The sequence below is a fragment of the Strix uralensis genome, chromosome 15 (genome assembly GCF_047716275.1).
Source record: "Strix uralensis isolate ZFMK-TIS-50842 chromosome 15, bStrUra1, whole genome shotgun sequence".
Lineage (NCBI taxonomy): Eukaryota > Metazoa > Chordata > Aves > Strigiformes > Strigidae > Strix > Strix uralensis.
This window is the reverse complement of record NC_133986.1, coordinates 17424115-17450677: the sequence shown is the minus strand read 5'-3', so window position 1 is coordinate 17450677 and position 26563 is coordinate 17424115. Positions and strand designations below refer to the sequence as shown.

At 42.3% G+C, this 26563-nt stretch overlaps 1 protein-coding gene across 6 annotated transcripts in view; it reads right to left on the bottom strand.

The window, feature by feature from the left end:
- Positions 1-26563, bottom strand: part of OSBPL5 (oxysterol binding protein like 5) — a 141978-nt gene that overhangs the window by 47140 nt on the left and 68275 nt on the right. For 4 of the 6 annotated variants that reach the window (XM_074884856.1, XM_074884859.1, XM_074884857.1 and 1 more), the window contains exons 2-5: positions 19342-19498; positions 13186-13259; positions 2955-3035; positions 1349-1450 (exon numbers count right to left, since the gene is read on the bottom strand). In XM_074884856.1, the coding sequence (XP_074740957.1) occupies positions 1349-1450; positions 2955-3035; positions 13186-13259; positions 19342-19477 (393 nt within the window). In that variant the 5' untranslated portion in view covers positions 19478-19498. Of the gene's footprint in view, positions 1-1348; positions 1451-2954; positions 3036-12101; positions 12165-13185; positions 13260-19341; positions 19499-19827; positions 20123-26563 lie in introns of those variants that run through there. The other 2 variants (XM_074884860.1, XM_074884855.1) reach the window with 2 other exon arrangements.

Below are 26563 nucleotides of genomic sequence, written 5' to 3'. Positions count from 1 at the left end.
TTTAGGCAACCAGCACTGCTGGCCCATGTGAGAGCGATTTGTTAATAATCATGGAGGACATGACAATTAGAACATTGCATAGAAAAATGCTCTCGCTAGTCTATCTCAACTTGTAAGTCATTTTAATAGTGTTCTGCAGAACAGAGCTATTGATGGGTTTTGTCAAATACCCCATTTTTAAAAGCACCTTCTCCAGCTGGTTTACTTCTCTGTCAAACTCAATGCATGCTCTCTCTTGTACAGAAGACATTAAATCTGGTAGTGTATATTAAACATAACAGCTTTAAGAATGGGGAAGTTTCTCAGTAAGGTTAGATTTTGCCTAAGGTCTTGTCTTCAGCGTATGTAGGCCAAACCTCAAGTATTATGTCTAGTTCTGTTTTTGTGGCCCAACATTATTTGTTGATGAACCAGAAATTTCCAGCCACAGCAAACATGCAACAGGCATTTTGTATTTTAAAAAAATCTCAATATTTATCTATCATCAACACTAAACACTATGGAAACATTTTGTTGCCAATTTAATTTCTCAAATAAATTATATGTATCTCACTTTTCTGGCTTCTGATACTGATCATAAAACAATGCTGGAGGTTCTTCACACTGGTCAAATGCAATTGTTTCATGAAATCCCTAAGTTACTTTTTTTTAAAAAACAGCTATGTGTTTGGCAATGTCTGGAAATTAAGTTTTGCCGTTATAAAAGGGGCACCAATTCACTATTAGCTGAAGAGACTAAATGGCCCCAAACGAGGAGGAAAATAGTGCTCAAAGGTAACACGTCTCAATGTCAATTCAAATTTATTTTGCCACACACAAAGTTTCAGGAGTTCAATGAGAAGCTGTCACCAATTGAGTCTTTGCACAAGGAGAAATTACAGCTGTCATCAGGTCCAATATGTTTCGTTCTGTGCTGTGACAACATAAAATCCAACTGCCAATAGAACAAGCTGTATCTGCCCATCTCCAGGCTGTTACTGTCTATTCCCTCTTCTATACAAAAACACGTCTATGGGAAGAGGCTAGCAGACTCAGAGAGAAGAAAGAAAGAAAGAAAGAAAGAAAGAAAGAAACATCACCAGTTCCTTTTGTACTATGCACTTTTTGAGACCTTGTTGATACTTAAGGACATGGAATAGATGGATTGAGTTAGGTTAAGATGGAAAGTAAATATTCCCCATAACTCCACTGTTATAGCAGTTATTTAAGTATGGCTTTACAGCAACTTCAACTCAAAATTATTCAATCTTTCTTCAGTCAAAAAAGTGTTAGTGCATAAGTCTCAGATGCATAAACTACCCAATTATTTTCTCCTACAGCCTCAGAAGCAACGGTCTGTATTAAATACCTTCAGCCAGTCTGCTGTGATCACTACACTGGGATCCTTTAGAGCACTGAAGAGTTGTTTGGTAGCTCTTTTCTTCTCCTGTCTGTAATTTTTTTTTTGTACCTGGTTGAGAACAGAGAAAATATACCAGCTGTAATCATGGCCTCTTTTGGGGAGGAAAAAACATAATGCAGTAAGGACAGCTATGTATAGCACAGCTAGAACTTGACCCAGCACAGGTTCCCCAGAAACGAGCACAGGGAAGAAAAAAACATAACGAGATAGCAGGCATTTTCTTTGCTCCTGAAGTTCCACTAAGCATAGTCTAATTTGGCTTTTCTTTGGGGAGAATGGAAAGAGGATGAATACCCAGTCCTCCCCACCCCTCAAATTAGAATCATAGAATAGAATCATAGAATAGAATCCTAGAATGGTTTGTGTTGGAAGGGATCTTAAAGATCATCTAGTTCCACTCCCCCTGCCATGGGCAGGGACACCTTCCACTAGACCAGGTTGCTCAAAGCCCCGTCCAACCTGGCCTTGAACTCTTCCAGGGAGGGGGCAGCCACAGCTTGTCTGTGTCAGTGACTCACCACCCTCACAGTAAAGAATTTCTTCCTTATATCTAAACTAAATCTATCCTCTTTCAGTTTAAAAACATTAATCCTTGTCCTATCCTTACCCTCCCTGATAAAGAGTCCCTCTCCAGCTTTCCTGTAGCCCCTTTAAGTACTGGGAGACCACTATAAGGTCTCCCCAGAGTCTTCTCCAGCTGAACACCCCCAACTCTCTCAGCCTGTCCTCACAGGGGAGCTGCTCCAGCCCCCCGATCACCTTCGTGACCTCCTCTGGACCTGCTAGGGCAGCATCCTTCTGATGTTGGGGGCCCCAGAGCTGGACACAGGGGGGCGTCTCATGAGAGCACAGTAGAGAGGGAGAATCCCCTCCCTCAAGGGGCCACACTTCTCTTGATACAGCCCAGGGCACAGATGTCTTTCTGGGCTGCAAGCACACATTGCTGGCTCACAGTCAGTTTTTCATCCACTGATACCCCCAAGTCCTTCTCCTTGGGGCTGCTCTCAATCCACTCATCCCCCAGCCTGTATTTGTGCTTGGGATTGCCCCCACCCACGTGCAGGACCTTGCACTTGGCCTTGTTGGACTTCATGAAGTTTGCACGGGCCCGCCTGTCAAGGTCCCTCTGGATGGCCCATCCCTTCCCTCCAGCGTATTAAAGAGATTCAATCTAATTTCATCCAAACCAAATGATTTATATATGGTTTGGTAGACAAGCAAGAGTTCAAGCAATAATTTGCTCAGATTGCCTAGGCATACTCCTCCTCACAAGACCAGTGAAGGATTACAATCCTCGTGAGGTGCCTAATGGCTCTGGAACACAAGAACAGAGTGAAATAATTACACTGACTTGTCCCATTTGCAGTATATAATCTAATTCTGTATATAAAGCCAGTAAATGCCCTTGGCCTATAATGACTCCTAGAAGAGTCAGAGGCTTCTTTGGGTCTTGGGAAATGACTCAGAGTAGTTCCCAATGGTTTGTTTGGAAGGTACTATTTGTTTTATAAAAGAAAGTCAGCTGATGCCAACTTGGCTGCTTTGCACATACCTTCAGTGTTTCCTTCTTCGTGAATTTGGCTGTGGGAGACACACACTCTTTGTCAGACCCATTGCAAAGCTTATATTCGATCTAAAAAAGAGGGAGAGAGGAAATAGGAATGTGTTAACATGAAGATGTTCAAGTTATGCTTTAATGAAGAGTGGTTTATATCTTCCAGGAATCCATGAAATTGCTGATTGCAGACTTCAGCAGCAGAACACTAGGCAGGCGCAGAAAACGCATATTTGCACTGCAATCCAAACTTTCTTTTTATACTCATAGTTAGTTGGAAAATTCCCCATCAAATTTTCCTCCTATTTCTCCCATGAAGACATTAATCTTGGTAAAATAAAACAACAAAAACAAAAGCAAAACAAAACCCTTATCGTTATTCTTAACTTTGAAAACTGCCCATCTCTTTTCAGATCTGAAAGCATTGCAATTACTGGAATAAAAATTATGGGGAAGCTGGTATAGATCTTTCAGAACTAGACTTGATATTGGCAATGACTGCTGCCCTAGCTGAAATGTCCAGAAACATAAGCGGACAAGAAATGACCTAATCATGTTACAGATAATACAGGAACCCATCATCATCTTGGCCTTGCAAAGCGGGGCATAAAATATACAGTCACTTCAAATCGTGTTTGGTAGTGTCAGTGCTGTTTAAATTCATTTTCAGAGGCTACGGACTGATCTCGTGACTGTGCCGACGGGCTGAAAAAATGCTTTACTTGGGTTAGACATGGTCACAGTATTACTGTTCTCAAAATAATGTACATTTACAGAGTATAGCTCTCTGGAGCACACCTCACGACTAGGACCCCTCCCGGATAGGTATTGTCAGCAAATTGTCCAAAACCTGGGTAGGGTTAGTGGCATGAGAATTATGGTACAGTCTGGACTCTGCTACGTTTTATGTGACCTTGTGGAAGTTAGTTTCTCTCTCTGTACATCTTTTCCTTCCAACCTTTCATGTGTCTGATGCATTCAGACTGTGATCTTTTGGGGTCAGGCTCTGTCTCTCCTGCTTATGCATGACAGTTTTATAAAAAAGCTCAGCTCTTGGCCACCTTGATTTAATGAGTATGACACAAAAAATGAGCCATACAAGGAAAAAGCATATCAAATGTAGTTCCCATTTATAAATTCACTGTTATGATGTGAAGCAAACCCACTGGGCTCTCAGACTCTCATGTCATAAGTTGATGTAATCCTTTTGCAGCGCCTTCAGTTTTGAGAGACTCACTTTCTTTTTCCCTCCCAGTGACACAGAAACCTCTCCGGCTACTAAAGCCACAAACTACGCTGAACGTTAGTGTAAGTAGGAAAATATTTAATGACAGCCAGATCAGTCTTTTTCACACGACTTAGATAAAAACATGCAAATGCATGACCAGATCACAGCAAACAGGCCATCAACTGTGCTTTGGAGACTGTGGCAGGAGCAAAAATGGGAGGTAAGGGTGCACACTCAACTGAGCAGAACTATTTGTGGATGATGCAGGATTAAAAATTTGGGGCAGAAGGTGCAATTTGCAACAGAGCCGTAGAACCTATTACTTGTTCTCACAGACCCTTATAGTAGTCTTTCACTAAAAACAAAACTACACGTGATACTTCAGAATAAATACAGAAATTAAAACTCTATGATGGTGCATAAAGACGAGTGAAGTCCCTGAACTGACTGTCCGGTTTACATGTCAACTTGGCACTGGATCCACTCAAAGAAAACGCCAGCTCTTGGACTCCTGCAAACTATTCAATAGTTGTCGTCTTTGTTTTACTAGAAAGCTAAGCCTGCCTCCTCTACCTGCAATGCAGTCTCTGATGCATATTTTATATTTCTGCACATGGGACTTCACTATAAAAACACAAGATTTATGGTGGGGACTGCTGCACAGATGACATCTGAGCAGAGAATTGTGCCCACAGGGTCTTTATCACATTTCAAAGGGCAGTGGTAGACATTTGGGAGATATAAGCTTCTTTATGAGAAAACATTTCTAAGTGCTTAAATGTCTCTGAGCAAGAATCCTTCAGAATTATTAGGAGATTATGCTTTCATGATTCGAGACATGTGTCCTCTGAATCTGGTCAGAAGAATTCTCACCCTTTCTCCCAATTAGCAGGGAGAATGTCCTGTCCTTGAGATACAACTATGAGCCAACTGTTTATTGGTAATTTCACTCCCTCCAGCCCGAGAGATCAGACACAGAGAGAAACACTGAGTACCGTTCCTCATTAGCCAGCGTGAGAAGCAGAAAAAGCACAGATGTCCCCAAGATTCTAAGAAATCCTGCTCAGGTGTCTGCAAAGCATCAGGATATAATGAATGCTTTTTGCTTAACTAATTAAAACAAGCTACAGTCACTTGTTGTTTAGACAATTACATCTTAGCACTTATATAAAGAATGAAATTTTGGCCCCTAAGCTCACTTGGCTCGAGGAAATTTACTTGAAGATGAATTCAGAAAGGCTTCCAACAATGGCTGCAAACCATGCAAACCCGAGCCTTAAACCCACTGCTCGGGGGAACCAGCATTAACACAGACAGAGGCACTTTCACTGCTCTACCAGCCACACCTGCCTCCTCCTCGGAGTCTCTCTGGGTCATGCTAAAAATAGAGTTAAAGAACCACAGGACTTCAAACCTGGGATGTTTACACAGAGACACATTGATTCTGGCTCTTCAGGAGGGCTGACTCGTAGCTCCATGACCAAGGACACCGCATGCCTGACGCCAGCTGACACTGCTATGCATGTTAAAAAGCCACAGCACACACAGCGGATGAGGGATAATCTCCCCTTACACCACCATAGCCTTTAGGAGTTCAATAAATACAGTGAAACTTGTCTGAAATCATTACAAAGTGGTCTTTCACTTGGTCAAAGCAGCCGGGTTAACAGCCCTGGAGGCTGCTGCGGTGGGCTCCTGAACCACTGTGTTGCTTCCTTCAGGCACTGCCTCCCCCATGCCTGAGCTACATCCAGACATGCTGAATTTGATAACCTTGTCTGTAAAAGGGAAACACAGCCGCAGGGACAGTGCACACTAAGACAGGCTTAAGAACGGATGAGAAAGAAGCAGTAGCTTAAGTCCCTCAGTGCCTGCGTAAGAATTTCTAGGCATGGGAAAATATCTGTGCTTCCATGTCCCAAAAACTCTGATGTACCAACTGTATGATGAATAGCGCAGCTCCCTGAGGTGGTTGTAAAATGACCAAGCTTTACGAAGAGAGAGAAAATTTTACTAAAAGCAATGGTTTTAACTAGGAGCCACAGACAAGCTTTCAGATGTCCCTGACCTGGGACTTCTGGTTTTGGAAACTTGATGCTGTTTCCCCAGTTACTTTTTTAATGAGGCCAACTGATTGCTTCTCCCTGCCGACTTTGCTTCTCTTTATGTTTATGAGGATGCATCACCACAGATCCTAAATAGCAGTTTGCTTGCAGGTCATTTCCAGGTCTACAGAGTGAGGCATTGCATTTCTGGGTTTAAAGTTCCTGCCTTTTCACAGGAAACGTGGGATCTAAGCCTCAGCACTGCGTACCATAGGACCTCATGCTGCTGATAGCAATGTACAGTTACTCCAGGTTTAACCTGATAAGTGACTTGAAATAATATGATTTCATGTTTTCACATGAATCTGTCTCAATAGTTTTGATTGTACCTCGTGGAATATATAAGATTCAGTAAATCCAGGCCATCACCTCTAGTGATCCCTAAGACACAGCAGGGCCTTACATCGCTAAGACACATCAAGAGCATTTAATGATGTCCTTCTATTGCCTGGCCTTTCTCAGTCTGGCAGAACACTAAGAGAAGCCATTTGTCATCACAGCAAATTGTTCAAGGACACTGGGATAACACATGTGCAGGATAGCAGAATCTGGCCCCCTCTCTCTGCAGCAACACGTGAACAATATTTACCAGAGATGAGACTTTGTACAATGGGAGGGTAGGGAATTGGTGTCCTTCTTAAAATTAAAAAAGAACACTGGAACATTCTAATAAGAAAGCAGTAGGTATGTTTTCCATATACTGGTTCTCATAATTACAAGGAGGGAAGACTCTTAATCTGCCAAAAACTTTTACCAGGGTGTGCAGCAGCACTTGCAGGGATAGGAAAATGTTGTCCCTCTTCAGTTCTGTAACCAGCTCTGTCCTTTCCAGGACTGAGTGATGACCTTGTCACCTGATGACAGGCTGTACTGTACTCAGAGATTTTTATCCCACTTAAGTCTCTGTTCCCTTTCATCTCAGTCATGTAGCTCTGGAGATCCACTGCTAATTGTTAGCAGTTATCACAATACCCTTACACTTCTGCTAGGCTCTGTAAGAGAGCATACAGAGTCTTCACAATAGTGCAATTCTGATCCAGTGCCTTTTTGGTGACTTCATATCCAAGAGGAACCAAATAATTTCACAGAAAAACAGCCTGTGATCGACTGGTGTGGGGGATGCCAGCCCATCAGTACGCCCTGCCTTGGATAACAGCAAGAGGAAGATCCTGTTATTTATCACAAATAATCCTCGATGTACAGGATGAACACAAAAAATGTGTAACGAGAGACAAATAGACAGAATTGTTCCAAATCAGAAACATTTAAATAAAGTTATTCTCAAGCTGTGGTCTGCATGTTAACAGTAGTGACAGCTTACAAGCTGCTCTTTTTTCTTATTTGCATCCAAGTGAGAGAAAGATGAAATCAGATGGGAATTTGAAGGCAGAACAAAAGTAGCTGGGGTCGTAAGTTATGTTTCACAAAAGCAAAAATAGGCATCACATGGGAGACACGTCCTTGCTCACGTTGTAGTTTCTCCAGTATCTTTTCCACATATAATTGCTACAGATCTGTATCACTTCAGAAGTAAAAGAAATTAAACAAAAGTTCCTGAAGTAGTATAAACATTATGGAGAAGCTGGGTTTAACATTAGAAGTGAAGAGATTCTTGTTACTGATGTGAATATTCACAGATACCTCGAGCGCATTTAAAAATTTTGTTTTCAATTTACTATAAGCAGTTCTTTTTAAAAACTTTTTTATTTTGTTGTGAATTAATAGTTCATCCTAAGCACAGTAGTGTCAGTGAAACGACTCTTACAGACAAACAAGCTTTGCATTAGGAAAGATTAACCTTCAATTAATATGCTTCTTTACAGCAAGTTGAATAATCTTCACCTAAAACTTTCTAGTTTTCAAAAAAAAATAAAATCCCTCTTATTTCAGTAGTGTTACAAAGACACCACAACTGTGTTTACAACACTGAAATAACACAATGATTTGCACAGACTGAAAAGCCTGTACAAATAAACAGCTGACATAACAGCGATATCTGGGGGAAATAATTGGTGAAATTCAGTTATCCAAGCAACTCCAAATATCAAGTTATAATACTGTTTAGTGGAATGCTTTGCGCCATTATGCCAGACTATAGTAAATAAAGAAAAAGTTACAGACCTCATGGGATTTCTATTTGATCATTTAAGTGTGCCTTTCATGGAAAGAATGTTCTGCAAGTTTAGAATATTTAGAGAACATTTTAGGTGAGATGGGAAGTTGCACACTGAGAAAGATGCTGTTTCACGTGACTGATACAGTTGTAGTGCTAAGCAGAAATCTGAAGCAAAGCTTTGCTTTTTCCTCTAAGCTATAGGCACAGCTTTTGATCCTAGGCTGAATTTAAACAAACGAAGAAAGTGAGTGATGAAAACCAATTGGACTTTCAGTTTAAAATATGCTTTCCTAAATTGTTTAATAAATCATTTCAATTTTAGCACCTCTGTAGCACCTCATTTCCCCCATCAGAAACACCAGAGTAAATAATCACGATCACCAGTGACCCAAGGTGACATGATAGGACTGCTGTGGCTTACCCAAAATTATCAACTTTGAGACTTCATTTCTGTAAGCGAACAGTTACTACTGTCTACGTTTTCCTCTGTGAGGCACCTGGGAGTTTCAGGGCTTGTATGCACCTACACAAGTTAGGGATGATCAATGTTTCCTACCTCTCAGTGCAAAATCCCACCCCTCTTCTATGCAATTTTCCCAGAATACTCCAGGCTGCATCTCTGCTCACTTGAAACCAGCTCCAAAGCTCTCTGTGGACAACAGTGATTACCCTAAAATGCTGCACATGGAATTGAAGAAGCAAGGTGTACCTGAGCCAGTGCACAGGAACTGAGTGTAAGGCTTGATAGAGACAACTAGCTCCAAAATAATTCCATCCACAACACTGACAGCATTAAGTACGGTAATGAAAAGCCAGCAAGGGTCCAGTTAAGTGTAACACCACCTAGAAGGGCCAGGTTCTCCTATAAAGCTGTACTTAGCACACACAGGGGATGTTTCACTCCTGAGCCTCTCCAAGGTGATTCCTGCAACATCTGGATCTCTCAGACAACCAGTTCTTCAGTTTTTGGCTAAGGGAGAACAGAGGGAAAGAAAGGTACCCTTGTAGGTTGCCAGAGTCGTGAATGATCTTTTAAGATAGTCCAAAGTGTAACCATGGTTGGAATTAACTCAAGAGGTTAAGAGCATGATGCATGGATCTAGAAGGATGAGCTTCAGACAGCATGGGTGTTGTAGCTTAAACCTCAAGTGATCAGTATGAGCTGTTTCAAACTACTTTGCAGCTAAAATAAATTTCTCGCAGCCACTTCGATTCGTATTTCAGATTACAAGCCACACAATAAAGACTTGAACAATTCAGGCATGTTGAAAAACTCATTCACTATGAACAAAGCAATCTACGCTTTGCACTCCCAATACGTCATATAACTGTGCACGCAACAGCCACACTCCTACAATGTGATAATTTTAGACTTCGTTGTGGCATTAGAGGGGAACTGAAAAGAGTGAAGTATCACTGAGCACCAGCTTCAAGATTTTTCTGACTATCCCTTAAAATACACTTCAAAAGTTTGTGGGCTCTGCATGCATATCAAGAAACCCCAGCTGCTCTCCAGCCAGTAGACTAAATAGGTAAGCATAGAAAGGGAAGAATGAGAAAATGCAACACTGCATTCTGCAATAAAAGGTACCTTAAAGGACACTTTAAGGCATATGAGGCATAGAATGAGAGAAAGGCATCTCTTGTCTCTATCAGGCACATGCTAACTGTACTACCTGGCTGCAGAGACGAGCTTCAGGCTTAGAGACAGTTCTGTGATACTTTCATACCCCACTATAAGCACTGGTCCCAGAAAACAAGGCTAAGGGCTCTTAAAAAGAGAGAAACTAATATGAGAAACAATCCAAAATAAATAAGCAAATAATATTTTTTTTGCCCTTGAAAAAGGATATGAAAGAGCCTCCACTTAAAAAACTAAATAGGAGAAATTATGCTGCAGGAAAGATAGCAACGTAATATGTAGCTGAACTATGCCTTAAATTTGTTGTAATAAAATTTGGGGCGAGAATTCACAACTGAAATCAGAAATATATATTGTTAAGAGCTGCACAAATACACTGAAAGCAAATGTTCCGGCATCAAATACTTTACTGTCTCTGCAGATAGGACAGTCAGGATGTGTTCACACCTCAGACAGACTAACGGTCCATCTATGAGCCCAGGGTGGTGTGGTTGCAGTTAAAAGGCTTCACAGCTCACAAGGTCACAGATTTTATAGGTTTTTATGAGATACTCTGCTTGGTGCCCGCTAACCTAGGAAACCTGCAGCCTGCCCCATCATCCAGTGTGGATATGGCCTGAGTGAACGAAATGTAGAACTGTTTCCACTTCACCGATGACGATGTGAAATAGAAACGCAATTAATCTGCCTGGGGAAATGCAAGGACTCCAAGTCAGAGCTGGGAATTCAAGGTCACCTAAGCCCCAGTCCAGGGATCGAATCACTCGACTGGATTTCCTTCCCTTCTCATTACTGGGTGAAAAGAGTCGATGCGGCGTGGTACATCAAAGCAGGGCTGCTGAAGCAACACTGGTCTCCAACAAGGTTTGTTATATCCACGGTGCCAAAAGAAGGCTAAGTATTCATTCTTCTGTTACCTAGAATATTTACTTTTGAATCCATTAATTAAACCTGCACACCCTACAGTTTGGTTTCTAAAAATTATTTCCCCCCTGCTATCAGGAATCTAAACATGACCCAATTAGCACACACTCTTTCCTTTGGTTCAAGTAGGTGGAATCACTATTTATTTTTAAACTGAACTGTGACAGATCCCTACTGACAGTTCTGGACAACTGACAGTAAGGTTCCATTTAGAGCCTTAGAGCTGAGTGGACATTAAAGATGAAATATTAAGCACACTGACTACCAGTTTGCCTGAATTTATTAAGGTAAAAGACATTTCACAATAGGGACTCCCTACTGTCACTGACACTGCAAAGCACGACAGAAGAAAAGTTACTTGGCTGGAGAAGAACAAGGTAGTGTGTAACACAGCAAGGTGAAGCAGAGTGAAGTGAGAATGACAGGCACTACAGGACAGGTCCAGTGAGACGGAAAGTCTCTGAATCAAACATCTCAGCAGAACATTCAGGCAGGAAAGAAAAACCTAGCTCTGGCCCATTCAGTAGCCAAAGTAATTGCCTGCAACACTGTAAACGAGTAGGCAAGTTGAAGTTTGATGTTTCGGGGTCCTCGTATCTGTTTTATCCACTGGTGTTTTGCAGCAATTTTGACTATTGTAAAACCAGTCTTGGGTTGGTGAAAGCAAAGCCTGTGTCCAGGTTCAGACCCCCATTTGTTCCGAATCACAAATCTGATGTTTTGTGCTGTGCACCTTCTCTTATCTCTCCTTATCAACTGCTCTTGACCCACCAATGCCTTCCAGATGCACAAAAAGCATGGCAGAAATCTAGGTGGGCACCCAAATCTTCCAAGGGTGCTTCAAAGGTTCAAAAACACACCTGTAGGAGACTAAATAGCAAGGCAAGCCCTGAGGCTGGGAAAACACAGCTGAGCTATGCTCTCACCCAGATACCTCTCATTCTTACTCTTGCGTTCATCTTGCATCTCAGAAATCAAACTCCTTTTTGGACATTATTTCAGTGCTCTGAGTTGTTCTGTCCAGAAAAAGTCTTTCCTCTTCACATTACTAAGTCATTTAGAATTTAACACCACTCCTTGTAAGGCATGCAAAACATCTGGCTTTAAAACAAAGCCCTGACGCAGTTACCTGGTCCTTGGGCTTCTCCACTGCCAGGACAAGTGGGAGGCTGGGTTTCCATGAGGAACCCACCTGGAAAAGTAAAACTAAGGTTGGTTTGCAGCTTGCCAGGTTCCAGCAACAGCAGAGGACATGTACACAAGCCCTTGCTGCATACTCCCAAAGCTCCTCTCATCACCATCTCCCATGCTGACCTCTGCCAGGGCATCTCTGCAAAATGACCTGCAAGCTCCAGGCAAGCACAGCCAAAGGTATTTGAAGATGCAGAACCTAATTCCATGTATTATAACAAATCACTTGTCTGCAGCTGCTTCCTTCGTGTTATATTTTCATTTCAGCTGGTGTCATTTGCATTTTATAGCTTCATAGTTGAATAAATTTAGATAAAAATTTATTAACAGGCCTTGCTTCTATTTCTAGTTACCCTCCAGAAACATGTTAGGGAGCTGCAGCCAAAAAAGCCTGCACATGAATCTCAAAGCCAGATCCAATTTATAAGGTTGATTCCATCTCTACAGGCACTCAGTAACTCTAGATGTAGAGCCAGGTTTTGAACACCCGGATCCAGAGCCTTTAGATCCAGTTTTAACTCTCCATAGCAGGCTGGATGGAAACATTGTGCTCAGAAAATGTTGGTTAGTTTGCGTTCCTCTTCTATTACACCAATTCCCAGAACTCTTTCCCTGGATCTAGACTCACAGTTTCGGATGCTATGCACTACCCTAAATAATTCAGACTTCTCTTCCAAAACAATTAAGGTTTATGATTGCCTTGCTGATCAGGAACAGCAGGAGACACCTCTGCTGACAAAAATCAACCTTTCAACCGGAATTATTCATATCTACACTGCCAAATGAGGCCCAAATAAACAGGGTCCTTCTGCGGTAGGTGCTATCAAGTCAGAGGAAAGCGTGGGCTTCTCTGTCATCCCAACCCTTCAAAAACACTAATTTTCTTTCTCTCAAAACATGCACACACAGTTCCTGCAGGAACAGAGGGAGAGCTTTCTCTAAAAAAAGAGAGTAAGACTGATTAACAACAGCCTGAGAAGAAATGAAAGCAAGATTAAGGATAGATCCCCAACCCACAGTACCTTACTAATGGAGTTTGGAGTCTGTGGTGTCTCATCCTTCAGTGCCGACGGGCTGTTTCCTTCCACATCTTTTCCTGCAACAAACAAATGTGATTCAAACTGAGAAATTCTGTGCAAAACTGTGGCAATTCATGGCCTTAGAAGGGCTACTGCTAACAGCTAGCAAGAGAAGCTGTCACGAGCAGAAGCAGGCACACCAGGATCACAGAGAAGGATCTTGCAGAGCTTGAAATAGCCTGGATCCACATGCTTGGGCTATGCAACAAGTACTGCTTAAAAGCTAGGTCTCAAAACATGGTGGTGAACCAACATGATGGTTGCAAAGTCCAGTATACAAAGGCTGGAAAAAAATAGAAATAAGGTTGCTTATGCATCCTTAATCAGCTCCCTTCTGTGTCTGCAGTATGATGCAGTCTTTAACTACATTACCACAGTCTGTTCTCTTCTTATATACCCCATGCCTCATTCAATGCAAATAATAAATGGAATTCAGTTAATAATTCAGTAAATACATCATCCTTGTTGGTCAGTATCTGGCAACTATACATAGATGCACTTGATAGCACACTTTGTTTGACAAATAATAACCATTATCATGAAACGTTACAGAAGACAGAACAGCATCTAGGCGTAATTAGTAAATCAAAATTAAAAAACCCTGCAGAAGATCAATGTCTTCTGACCAAGTTAATTGTTAAAATAAGAAACATTTTCTATTAACAAGTAGCATTTATGAACACTACAACATTTTCCAATCATTGCAGAGATATATTTCCACTACCCAAATATACTAAACTTGCAGTACATTATACACATTATCTACTAGTATGAGTGTGTGTAGTCCTAGTCCAAGGAATAAAATGCAATGATAAATTTTGTTCTTTTTGCCAACTGTAATCATGTCCCTACAGTAAAAGAAAGCACAGAGCTTCTATTAAAAAAATCCAAAACATAGCATCTGATGAGACCATCCTTTTAGTGCCAAGACAGTCATTGTTATCCAACTGTAATATAGTTTTCTTCTCAAAATTGTCAGCAATCAGAGCTTCAGAATACTGGACACAGCAAAGAATTGAGACAGTGAAATATAATCCCTTTGTAGCACACTGCAAACATGGGAACTGTTAAAAACGTTTTTAAACATTGTGTGAGCCAGTCTTGGAAACATCATCAAATCCAAAACCAGCAAGGGAAAATCCTGATTCTCCTGAAGTCAGCAGAAGTTGTCACAGATGTGTCGGAAGTCATAAGGTCTCCTGGAGTTTTCAGAGTAGCAGTTTAAGAAGCCAAGCACTATTAGAAAAGCCAGCTACAGAAGCTTACTAAAAAATAAATATCCTCACGGCCATGTTCTGCACTTCCATCATGGGACATGTGAGAAAACAAGCACGTCTCATTATAACCAGAACTGCAACTGTGCTACAGGGTTTCACTGGTGAAGAGGCAGGAGAAAAACCATGCCCTTTTTATAGGCACTAACAAGCAGTTTGATGTATCAACTCTGAAATTTAAGAAAAGGCTTTGTGGGACAACTGTCCTAGAAGGTGTTCAACTTCCCACACGGTGACTAAGGGTGGTTCGGGTTTCAGATGTGTTTCTCACCCCATGGCACAGTGCTGGTCTGTGCCACGTGCACGGAGCCACACTGACGCAGAAAGCAAACACTCCCAAACCCAGGAGAAGAGGCACAGCACGTGTGTTGCTCATGTGGGGAACTGAAGCAGAGGAAGGACCTATGCAGTCACACGGAAAGGCGGTGCAACAACAGGGAACCTATATCTTAACCTAGTTTCTTAACTGTCACTCCTCTCCTTGAAACACTGAGCCCTAAATAACGCACTCAGAAACCTAACGTCCACGGGCAGGAGAAAATCCCAAGTGGCCGGATACTTGACAGTCCCTTTGTGCTACCATGACAAGTGGGATGGCCGTAAGCACTTCTGTGCATGGATTAGGACCTGTATCTCTGCACTTTTTCTTTCTCTGATGGTGTTTTCCTCTCTATAGCCCCTGCTCTCCCTGACAGAGGCAGAGGAGGTTGGAATAAGCTCACAAAGCCATGTAGCTGCTGCACTTGTTTCCCATGAAGAGTTTTTTCTGCACATGTATGGGAAAGTAACACGTGGTCTAAAAGTTCAAGTGAAGTTAATGGGAATCAGCTGCAGCCTGCTCTGAGGGAATGGCGTCTATTGGTGTAACAGAACTCACATCCATTCTTTATTATGTCTCACTTCTTAAAGAAAGCTTAACTCCAAGCTGGTATCCATATAAGAAGCCTGGATGTGAGAGATTTCTGCCTTCTCTCAGTAATACAGTTAAAAGGGTTTGCACCTGAACAATGAGATTTTCACTGTTTCTGAGGCTCTGGACCATCCTGCTGATATGAAAAATGGGAACATGCAACTGTTCACTCTTATCATATCATTTACAAAGATTCATAAGATATGTTTATGGAGCAGCATGTACTGCTTTCTTATGCCAAACTCATTAAGCCTATTGGCATTTGTGAGGGAAAGGCTGTTTTTCAGAGGAGAGCTATCTTTGCTGTCTGTCTCAAGCAGACTTGCTGCAGCCATGTGGAAGGAGACAGCCAGCCCTTGTTTGGAAAGTAAACTTCACTGAAATGATGTGCAAGTTTCTTCAAAAACCTGCACACATAGTTAAGTGCACAGAAAGCCCAAAAGCAAAAGTGCCACCCACAGCACAACAGACATAGCTGCCTTGAGAAAATAAATAGGAAACCACATAAAAACATAAAAGAAGCTAAATATTAACTGGCTATAGAAGGTGAAGTTCTTATCTTCCTGATCAAGAAAATATAATGCCCACAACAGAAATAGAGCTGAATCTCTCCTGACTTAAAGTGCTGGCTGCTAGCAGGGCATGCAAAGAAGGGCCCTCCGCAAAGCAGCCCAAAAATTTTTGCACCAAAAAATGAAAAAGATTTTGGGAAGGCAATCAGTGGTGATTATGGAAACAGACTTCACCACATTGTGAAGAAAACTGGCAACACTCCAGTCATGCGGTTGCAGAGTAGAATTACTGATACTTTCTTTTATCCCATTACTGTCATGCACAGGAAAATAAATATTTAGTTCCTTTCCAGAACAGTAATTATTCCTTTTCTTTGGTTTTCTGTTGGGCATCAATCCTACAGGTGCATTTGCCTTTTCCCTTTATAAAGAATGATACAGCAAGCATGAATCATCAATGGTAATGAAAGCAAAATTTCTGGGTTATTGAGGAATTTATGATTAGCTCCACACAGCATAAAGTATTATTTTATAGGTTTTCTGATAAAGTATCTGGATAACTACAAGAGAAAATACAGGCTCTGATGTGTAGCAAAACTAGTGCAAATAAAGCCCGTTACTGCTGTAAATACCAGCCACATGGCCCAATGTGTACACCAGACTGAAATGTAGTTCAATGTATCTATCACAGTGAAATTCCCATATTCATGAAAGGAATGCAGATAAGCTGATCTAAATTTTTATTTAAAGACTCTGTGTGATCTTGCAGCCTAGTCAAAAAGAGACTCTAAAAGTTCTTTTAGCTACTCTCCCAATAAATTTCCTACCCTCTGAAAGAGAAAATAGAGAAAGATTGTCTCTCCTTATTGCTAAGTGAAAGACAGACACGGGCAAGGAACATGAATTCATATCTCTAGTTTGTGAACTTCCTATTAAAAAAATGCCTTCCTCAAATTTCTTTTAGTTACCAGAATCATTAGCATTTTTGTATGCAAGCAAGAGGCAAAAAGTCCGAAGTGCTATTTCAGATAGTGTCCTCTGCATTTCCCGTATGTTTCCTTTAAAAAAAATCCCCTTGCTGAACTGAATCTTCATAGCTTGCCTGAGGTGTAAAGTCTGTTGCTCCCTTCTCACTGAATTATTTACTTGCACACCTTTGTTGTTGGAGAGCTAATGCTCGGTGGTGATGCTGTGAGACCTGCAGCTCCAGCCACCTCATAACCCACCAACTTCCTGGCAGGAAATCACTGGGCTTTGCTGCCCACAGCACCCACCCAACACAATCAGCCCAGTGCCCTCATGAAGAAAAACCTGCTGGGGTCAGGCAGCAAAACACAGACCACTGGAAAAGCCTCAAGAACTGCAAGTTCATGTAAAACAATAGAGAAAAATGGGGGACAGAGAAATACTGGATGCAGCTTACAGATGTAGACCTGTGGCTTATCTATGGTGATAGCAGCATCCCTCAGAGGGACAGGAGAAGGTGAGGGGAAGCACATGAGGCTCGGAGGAAAACGAGGCAGAAGCAGCAGCAAAGTAGTGAAAGGGGAGCCACCACGGGAAATGGGAACTGAACATGTAGAACGACAGTTACTTCTTACGGGAAATGTGAGGAAAACAAAGAGAGAAGGCAGCTCTGTGGGGATCAGGAAAGAAATGAAAGGAGTGAAAAAAAAAAAGTAAGGATAGACAAAAACCCAGACTCTCTGCAAGAAATCCCCTGGCTGAAGCAGTAACTTCTGTTTGTTTAAAAGAGCTATTCTCTCCTTTACAAACTCCTTGGCCTACGCTCTTCCTTTGTAATACAGAGGGCTACCACCCTCACTGATGCCAGTGCTGGAAGCTACTTGGGAGAACTGTGCAGCAGAACAAAAGCTCCAGCATGGCTCAAGGCACTTGCCCTGCTGAGCCTAGCAAAGGCTGTTTGGTCTGGCTGCCAGCAGGGATCAAGAAGAAACAAGGTGGTGGGAGAAGCTGAGGAACAGCCAAACTCTTCCAGCTACCTCCTCCACACTGAAACCCTCAACTTTCCCTGGTTTCTGAAAGATTACAGCACTGGAATACCTCTGTGAGGAAGTCAGTAACTTTTTTAACACTGAAAATGCTGCTAAGAAGAATGAGCAAACTCTAAGCTATGGCTCTCCATCTCCCTGAAGCAAGGAGCAGTGAGTACAGCCTGAAAAATCATCCCTTCAGCTCCCAAGGACAGCAGAAGTGAAACAGCTATTTACTTACCACACATTTGTACTGACTGTATTTATGGGCAACTAGCTGTTCAGAAGTCCCTACAGGTTTGAAATGTACAAGATTTTAGGTGTCCCATTTTAAGTTGTTTTCAATTTGATTACCAAAAGGTTGTTGAAGCTTTCAGTCACCTCAGTGGCAGCCAGGATTAGTCAGCTCTGCTAAAAATAAGCTCACATTGCCTTGAAGCAGACACCCACAAATAGAAATACCTGCAAAATCAGAGGCCCTTGAAACCTTTGCACTTAAAGACAATTAGCTCAGGAAACCCAGAGCTGGTTTTGCTCTACATCTGCAAAACCCAGAGAGTCTGTCAGGTGTTACATCTATATGAACACTGAAACCTTATGACAGATGCTATGTTCTTTCTCTGGATATCAGTGTTTTGAGAGCTCATGAAGGTGCTGTGAGGTTTGATTATTTAGCACTGACATGGCAGCTGCAAATGACAGCTCTACAAACTTGTGACTGGTCCCTGAAGCACTTGTTTACAGACTGGAACGGAAGCATTGTTTGCAGACTGCAATCAAGGAAAGACTTGAATGTTTATTGTGGGCAACAAATTCTGAAACAATAAAATGAGCTCTATTTCCTTCAGAAAGGGTGCTAGGAAATTCAAAGCAGAAATGATGTAAAGAGAACACTTAAAGCCAGTCTGCCATTCACTGCAACCTGTCAAGATTCCTGGTACTTGTAGTGCTTGTAGATATTTACAGAACATTAACCACAGAAAGTCTGCTCTTGTAATATTTATCCTGGACTCTAAATCTGAACAGGGAAACCTGCCATTAAACGTCTGCAAATGGGGCCAGTAAATCTTATGAGTTCGACGCTTAGGGTGAAACACATCAAGTGTGTCGAAGTGGAAGTGCCCGAAAACACTAGGCATTTTTTAAATGTGAGGCCATGCAGTGTTCAAACAGTTATGAACCCCAACTCTGATGCCCTCCACTTCCCACTTAACGCCATGGCAATGAAAGACAACAGCATCATGAAAGCACCACTGTCTAGGATCCAGTAATACCTGTGTTGCAGCAGCTTCTCTCTCTCTTCTACATTAACTTCTTCCTCTTCGCTTCCTGACAGCATGCTCAAGTATCTACTTGCAGTCAAGCACCTGAGACACACTACTTTCTGCACTGACACACCAGAAACCAACCTGGGCTGAGCGGGTAGATGTCATTGTCGGCCCCGAAGAACAGATTGCGTGTCAGCTTGCGAGGATCAACCTTCTGAGGGGTGGATGAGGCTGGACAGAGGGAGAACCTGCGACGAAGAAAGTTCTCCTCCTTCATGGCATGAGCTGTGGGGGTTTTCTGAAAAAGAAAGATAGAAATAACAGTTCATTTCAAGACACAGGAAATCAAAGTTTCACACCCAGATGACTCTGCTGCTTCAAAGCCGCCTAATCCTATGTAGCGTGCCAGATCTTTTTATAGAGTGCCAGAAGGCTATGCAGGAAAAAAAAAAAAAAAAAGAAGTGATATTAGTTTGAAGCTACAATTACTGATTTGCTGACTCCCAGTATTTGCAGACTGCAGGGAAGCAGGACACTGCTCCTTGGTGAATCCAGGCAGTGTAACACCCTCCTACCTACAATGATCTATCTAGAATAATAGCTAGAATAGAATAATAGAATAATTACCAGGTCTATCCAGTACATAGAGGCTAAAAAAATTAACTTTTTTTTTTTTTTAAGGTTTTGGAGTCTCTTTCATAAATATAACTCCATTGGTGTCAGCAGAGTTACACCATCTCCACAGAAATCAATCTGAGCTGCATGGAGAAGACCAGCTGCATTGGCTGCAGAGAGCAGCAAGCAGTGATAACGTCCGTGTCACTCCTGCCCTTATTTCCAATTACAGCACATATAAATAATTTCAGTTTTCTTTAAAATGGCATTTAGAACAGCCTTGCAGTTTGATCAGTAAGATAAACCTTGATGCTCTGTGAGGGTAAAGAACTGCATTTGTCTCCCGAAAAGCTTCCCTGCATCCCTGCAGAAGAGCCTGGTGGTACTGTGCTCTTTACCACCACTTGGCTAACACATTAGAGTATACTGGCTGGAATTAAAGGTTTCTTTTATACCCATCCAACAAGCAGTTCTTTCTTACCCATTACAAACAGATATTATGACTGTCTCCTTCCTGAGTTACAAGCTTTATTCTCTTCCCATGTGCAGCCAGAGGTAGGGCTCTTGCTAGCAGTAAGAAGCATTAACCCAGCCTTTGGGTGGGCATTACAGATCACAAACTCTGCTGCTTCTCCAGGGGACAGTTATTGTGGTAAAGAAAAACCCTTTTGGATGGTACACATTTCCTTAAAAGAGCCTCCAAGTTTTCCCATCTCTTTTAGGCTACTGGGAAAGCAAAGGGGAAAAAGTTGCCCAGAGTTGCAATGCAGTTTGGGAGGGCAGGACCAGCATGCATGTAGGGTGACCTGTGTGGCACTAGGTGGAAAATGGGCCGAACATCCTGCCCTGCTCTTCCTGCTCCCAGTACCATCCCAGTGCTTGCGCTGGCCCAAGTGACCCAATTTAATGGGGAACCTTCAGTGGCCTCTTGGAGCTCAACCTTCCCTGCTGAGACACCGCATGCGGAGATGCCATGAACGTGTCCCACTGTGAGAAACTCCCCTCCTGTGTTTTATCTGAGCTCTGTCCCTCCACCTGCCCTGCTAATCCCTGTAGATCCTCAAGTCCTCAGTCCCAATGTTTCAGGTTTTGCAATTTTTTACTAATTTATTTACACAACAGGCTGCATCAAATTTATAAACTAACCGCGACTTACAAGGCAAGAGAGAATCTGCTCCTCCTTTTCTGCAAGAGATGGCCTCAGTGCCCAAGAGCTTAATTTGATCTAAACCAGTCAGGACTCCAACAATGAGCATGGCTTATCCAAACCACTTTGAGGAGCAGGTCTTTCTGAAGTCAGCTCACCATGCTGGGAGGGTGAGCCAACAGATGTGAGGGTCTGTAACATCTAAAAAGGGGCTAATGGCTAGCAGCTGGGGCTAGCCTGAAAATGGGACTCCCCCAGGCCATGCAGCTGCAATCTGAAGGGGATGCATGTCCCCTGATGGGCAAGTGTCATCCGCAGAGGGTGAATTAAGGTCTGTGCAGTCCTCTGATGACACAACATTCCCTAAAAGCCCTATGTGTTACCCTGTTCCCCCCTGTGAGGTGGCTTTAAGACACTACAGATTCAGCAGCAGCATTTCACTACAATCACTTCACACAACTCTCAGTGCAAGGCTTTGTATCTTAGCACCAGGACACTGCACACTGGATGGGGCTGCCATGGACCAACCCCTCACACAAGGCTGTGTTTCAGGCTGATGATGTGTGATGACAGCAGGGTGAAATAAGGTGGCTGTAGCACCTTCCACTCACTGCTGCTCTGCCTCCTGTCAATTCAACTGCTCATTAAAACCGCCCTGCAAACCATACGTCCAGGCTCAAAAAGTCCCCACATTCCCATTGCAGCCAATGGCATCTCCAAAGGAGCAGGCAATTTAGCTACCTAACATTTAGCAATGTAAATAACCCTTTTTTTGCACGGATACTCTTGATTGCATACAGCTGGGTGAGGAGAAGATGTAAAATTAAAGCTAACTTTAAAAAAAGAGAGGAGGAAAATGCAGCTAGTTATGTGTCTGAAAGCAAAATATTTAAAAATAATCCAGGTCTAAATAGCTGGGTTTGGAATGCTAACACTGAGCTATTTTCTGCCCTTGTTCCCAGAAAGGCCATCTCAACTCTCTGCCTCTGGAACTGCTTGTAAGTGGCTCAGAGCAAAAGCAGATCCATGGGATATTCTCCCCAAAAAGCAGTGACTGGCAAGGCTGAGCTGATCGTGGAGGAAGGCGTTCAGAAATCCCAGGTCCACCCAGTGGAAAGCACGCTGGAGAACAAGTTACAAATGTAAAACTGCTGTCTATCCAGCTCTTACGCCCTGTTCTTGTGGTGGAGACTCTTCCTGACAGGGTAACAAAAAGGCCACATTCAGCATCATTTTGTCTCACCAATACTGTAAGCCATGCCAGTGGAGAACTGCCAGCCAGCTCACACTGATGTCAGTGGCAAAACCCCTCCAGACACCAGAGCGAGAGCAGGCTGTATGCCAAGGTGGACATACCAGACCCCAATTTCTTTCAACTGCTGCTATATTTACTATGCAGAGAGACCAATGCTTCAGTGTTTCCCTCACCTATTATTTCACTTTATTCAACCATGGGATAACTAACAGAATTATTGTATTGATGCTCTCTCATTCCCACACTTATTTAAGCCACGGGCTTGCAGCAAGAAATCTGGATGCCTTCTTTAACTGGGAACAGCCATTGGGCAATAACAAAGGAAAAATATTTTCCTCAAGTCAGTGATTTGCTCTGGCTCTTCTCTTATATCTCTTAATACAAACTTGTGGCAGCAGCTCATCTCTTTTTGACCAGAAAGATCAATTTGAATAAGTTCCTCTTAACTGGGTCCTTTTTGACAGAAGACCTCCAGTGACCGAAGCTCCCTGAGAAGCAGCAGTGGCAATGTGTCCGTCTGTCAGCCACACACACACAACCACGCAACACGCTGTGACACCAACATCCCGGCCTGTTTTTCAAAGATCATCTAACATTATTACCAGCTATTACCAAGCATCAGTGAATCCAACATAAGCCACAAATCCATCAGAATAAGTCATTAGCTCACTCAGAGAGCTGCTTGTTCTATCTGTCCGTAAGGGTTGCCCTGCCCAAGCTGGCTCCAAATTACATAAAGCTTGTGGGAGTTGCAGTTGCTGAACAGTAGATGCCAGGGGCAATTTTCCAAAGGGATGTAACAAGAGGGTGGGAGGTGTGCTCAGTGTTTTTCACAACAGGGCTCTTTAGACACCTAAATAATCCAGCCTCTGCCCAAAATCACCTGTGTGAGATAGAAGGTTGTGAAGGGTTCCAAGAATATAGCCTTGTACTAAATCTACTTTTGACCGTTAATGTATGATTATCTGGAAAACATACAAAATTCACTGGTGATGAAGTATCTGATAAGAAATAAGCAACCATAGAAGATACACGAGTGCATGAGTGCTACATGAGACATGAGTGCTTTTGAGCCTCAAATCCTTCATGGCTGATTTGAAGACAACACTGTTGTTCTGAAACCCAAATCTAATTCTAAATCAGTATTTTGGAGGTTGCTTCACGGTATGGCAGATGCTTCATGGAAACCAGTTCTTGTGGGGGCTTGGGGAATATAGAGAAGGTAAAAATCAAAATTGGGCCTGAACTGCAGAAGGCCAAAACCTGCCATTATGTTACCAAACCACTTACATAACACAATGCAACAAATTTCAACCACTGTTCCTGCGTTCCCTCCAAATCCAGCAGATGAGATGGAGAATTACCCTAGAAAGACATTATGTCTTGATTTGAAGATGCCAACTGATGCAGGATCCATAAACTCTCTTAGGAAGCTAACCTCATCGCGAAAAATCTTCACTGTAGCTCTTGCACGAATTTATCTGGGGGTTAGTTTTGGCAGATTAACGCACACTGAAGTTTGCAGCTCAGGTCATTTCTGCCCTTCTGTTCTGTGCTCTTGATCATAAAAATGAAGGAAAGGTAATACAGAGAGTATTACAGAGCCACTAAACACACTATTTTTCAGGATTACCCCTTTTGTGTTGACAGCTCTCTAAGCAGTAATGGGCTATTAAATGTGGGCTGTTCGCTAGAGCTTAAATAGAAATAAATAATTCAGTAGCAAGAAAGAAACTTCTTGCTAACCCTGTCTTTGAGACCACTTTATCTTTTAAAAATGAAAAATATAGTAGATTAAAATTCTGCGTCAAATCCCCATGAAACACAGGACAATGAAAGTGGTGAACTTAACAGGGTGCAATCGCCTAATGGGACTTTCACTCCCAGGCAGCTTCAAGAACCGCTGACAAAAGAGCAATGGCGCAAGAATAAAAGTTATTTTATCAGCAAACCTCGTGGCTGCCATTAAAGCAAATGGGAACAGCCAGCGCTCTCCTTTTCTGGCACTGGACCCATCTGGGGTTCAGGCAGCAACTAATGCATTTACAGATGCTCAGTGTGGGTGCAGAGATGCCTTTCACATGGCTCATCTGCTTTTTGGGCCTTTTGTGCTTGCTGGGAAGCTACTGGCAGCTTTCAGCATCGGCCTCGAGGCTTTTGGGGATGGAATTTTCCTGGCTCCATCTTTAAATTTTGCAGTTCCTGATATATAATTACCACACAACTAAACACTGTACAGATAATATGCTGCCCCTACCCTCCGCAAACTGGTGGGTAGGTTGGTTTGCTTACTCTCATTTCCAGCATTTTAAAATAGATTGGAAAAATGCACATCTCTATAAATAGTTAATTAGGGGGGTTGTATAGTCAAGAAGGCTGTGCTAGTTGGGGGGGCTCTTAATTTATTCAAAGCTTGTTTCAAACAACCTTCTCTTTTTCTGGTCACTAAATATTTCCCAGAAATCAAATTAAACCATATTTTGTATTCACAGCAGTCATTCACTCCAGAATCTCCATCAATAAGGAAAATTAAATCTAAAGATACTGACACTTCCTGATTCAATTAACCCTGAGGAGGTAAAAATTTCATGAATGAAAAGAGAAGGCAAATTGTTAGCAGATACATTTCTAGCAATTACAGCCCTAAGTATTCACAAGGAAAAACAGCTGCACAGATCCTCAACAAGGGTAAATTATTAGTTCAGTGGTGCACTGGTGATTTACAACAGCTGAAGAACTACAATCATTTCAGAAAGTCTGTGAAATCTGTTTCTGGAAGCTATTCCTAAAATACCTATTTATAAGATAGGTAATTGGACAACCAATCCCCTACTAACAGTTAAATAAAACTTGATACAGTGAAAAGTGCCTGCACAGGCAATTTTCTTCTCTACCTAACACCCATGGGTTTTGGTTAGGGATATGGCAAAACACACATATTGCAGCTGACACTGAATGTTTTGGGCTGTCATGCTGTTAGCTGGAACCTAAACCAATGAGGCTTCACAATTAATGTCAGCTATTCCCCAGAGTTATTGGGGTCAGCTATTTCTCTGTGGTGCTGGCAAGGGGACCTTTCCTCACCAGTGGTGGTCCCCAGTATGTTCCTCCTAGACCATGTCCTGCTCTGCTGCATCTTAAACCAGCCCCAGCAGCTCAGTAGAGCCCCACTCTTTCAATCCTTCACATGCTCCAGATGAATACATGGAAATACTGGTACTGCAGGAGTGCTCTGATTTTAAGGCCTGCCATACCCTCTGCTGCATGCCATATTACTCAGCTTGATGATCGGTCCAGGCTGGAAAAAAAATCAAATAACGCGGGTTGCTGAAGACACGCATCTGCAACAAAGGAACCACGTTACGGAAAGCTAAAGCTACAGACTGCTTTATTAAGATTATATGCAACAGGAAGGATTTCTCTCAGCTGCTTTGGCAAGCTCAGGAGTGTGGCTAGTTCATCCCTACAACCTAACTCGAAACTCACATTGCCCTGTAGAGTCCTTAAAGCTGCCTCTCTTGTGCTGTTTTTGTGGAAGTTGCCTGCCACAGCCACCCCCAGCAATCTGCTCTTGCTCTGAGAACAGAACAACCACCTCTTTCTATCGCCTTCTGCTTCTTTGCCCGCCTTTTCCTGCACTGGGCAGTGAAAATTATGTAGTAATCAGGAGACAAAACTATTTCCTCCCTTAATTCTCTGTAAAATGTCTTGATTAATGTTTCCTTTGTGTACACCAGAACATTTGCAGCTTTAGGCACACCAGCAGCATTTACACGCATAATCTTCTCACAACTAATCTCTCTCTGCAGTGAGCATTACGTACAAAGACCACAAACAGAACAACTACAGGCAAAACCAGGCACTGAGTGCCCATGCTAAGAAAAAAACATCCCAGATTATTCATTCGGGGGACCCCTATTTAATTTGGGACTAAGAAATTTAAAATGCAGAGTCACAAAGGGCAAAACATTTTTATTTGACATGTAGGAAAACCTCATCTTCAGAATCATCTCTGGTTTGGACAAACATCTCCTGTGAGCAAACACCAGCCTATCACTAAAGCCATGTTGTGTTTGGGAAAAGGATCACTGCAACCTTATGGCTTAGAAATGGGCATTTTGAGAAGTATTAAATACACAATTCTCATGTGGTTTTTTGGTCTTAAAACACTTGCAATTTACTCTTTAAACATTGTGCTAGTGATTTCTTCTGACTAAGAATATCGAGTGGGTCACTGAAATGAATGCTTAATGATTTTTACATCCACCTCCTCTGCCCTTTAAACTGTAAATTGATTGTTATGCAGAAGGCTATTAATTTAACAAAGCATATTAAATTTCCCACTA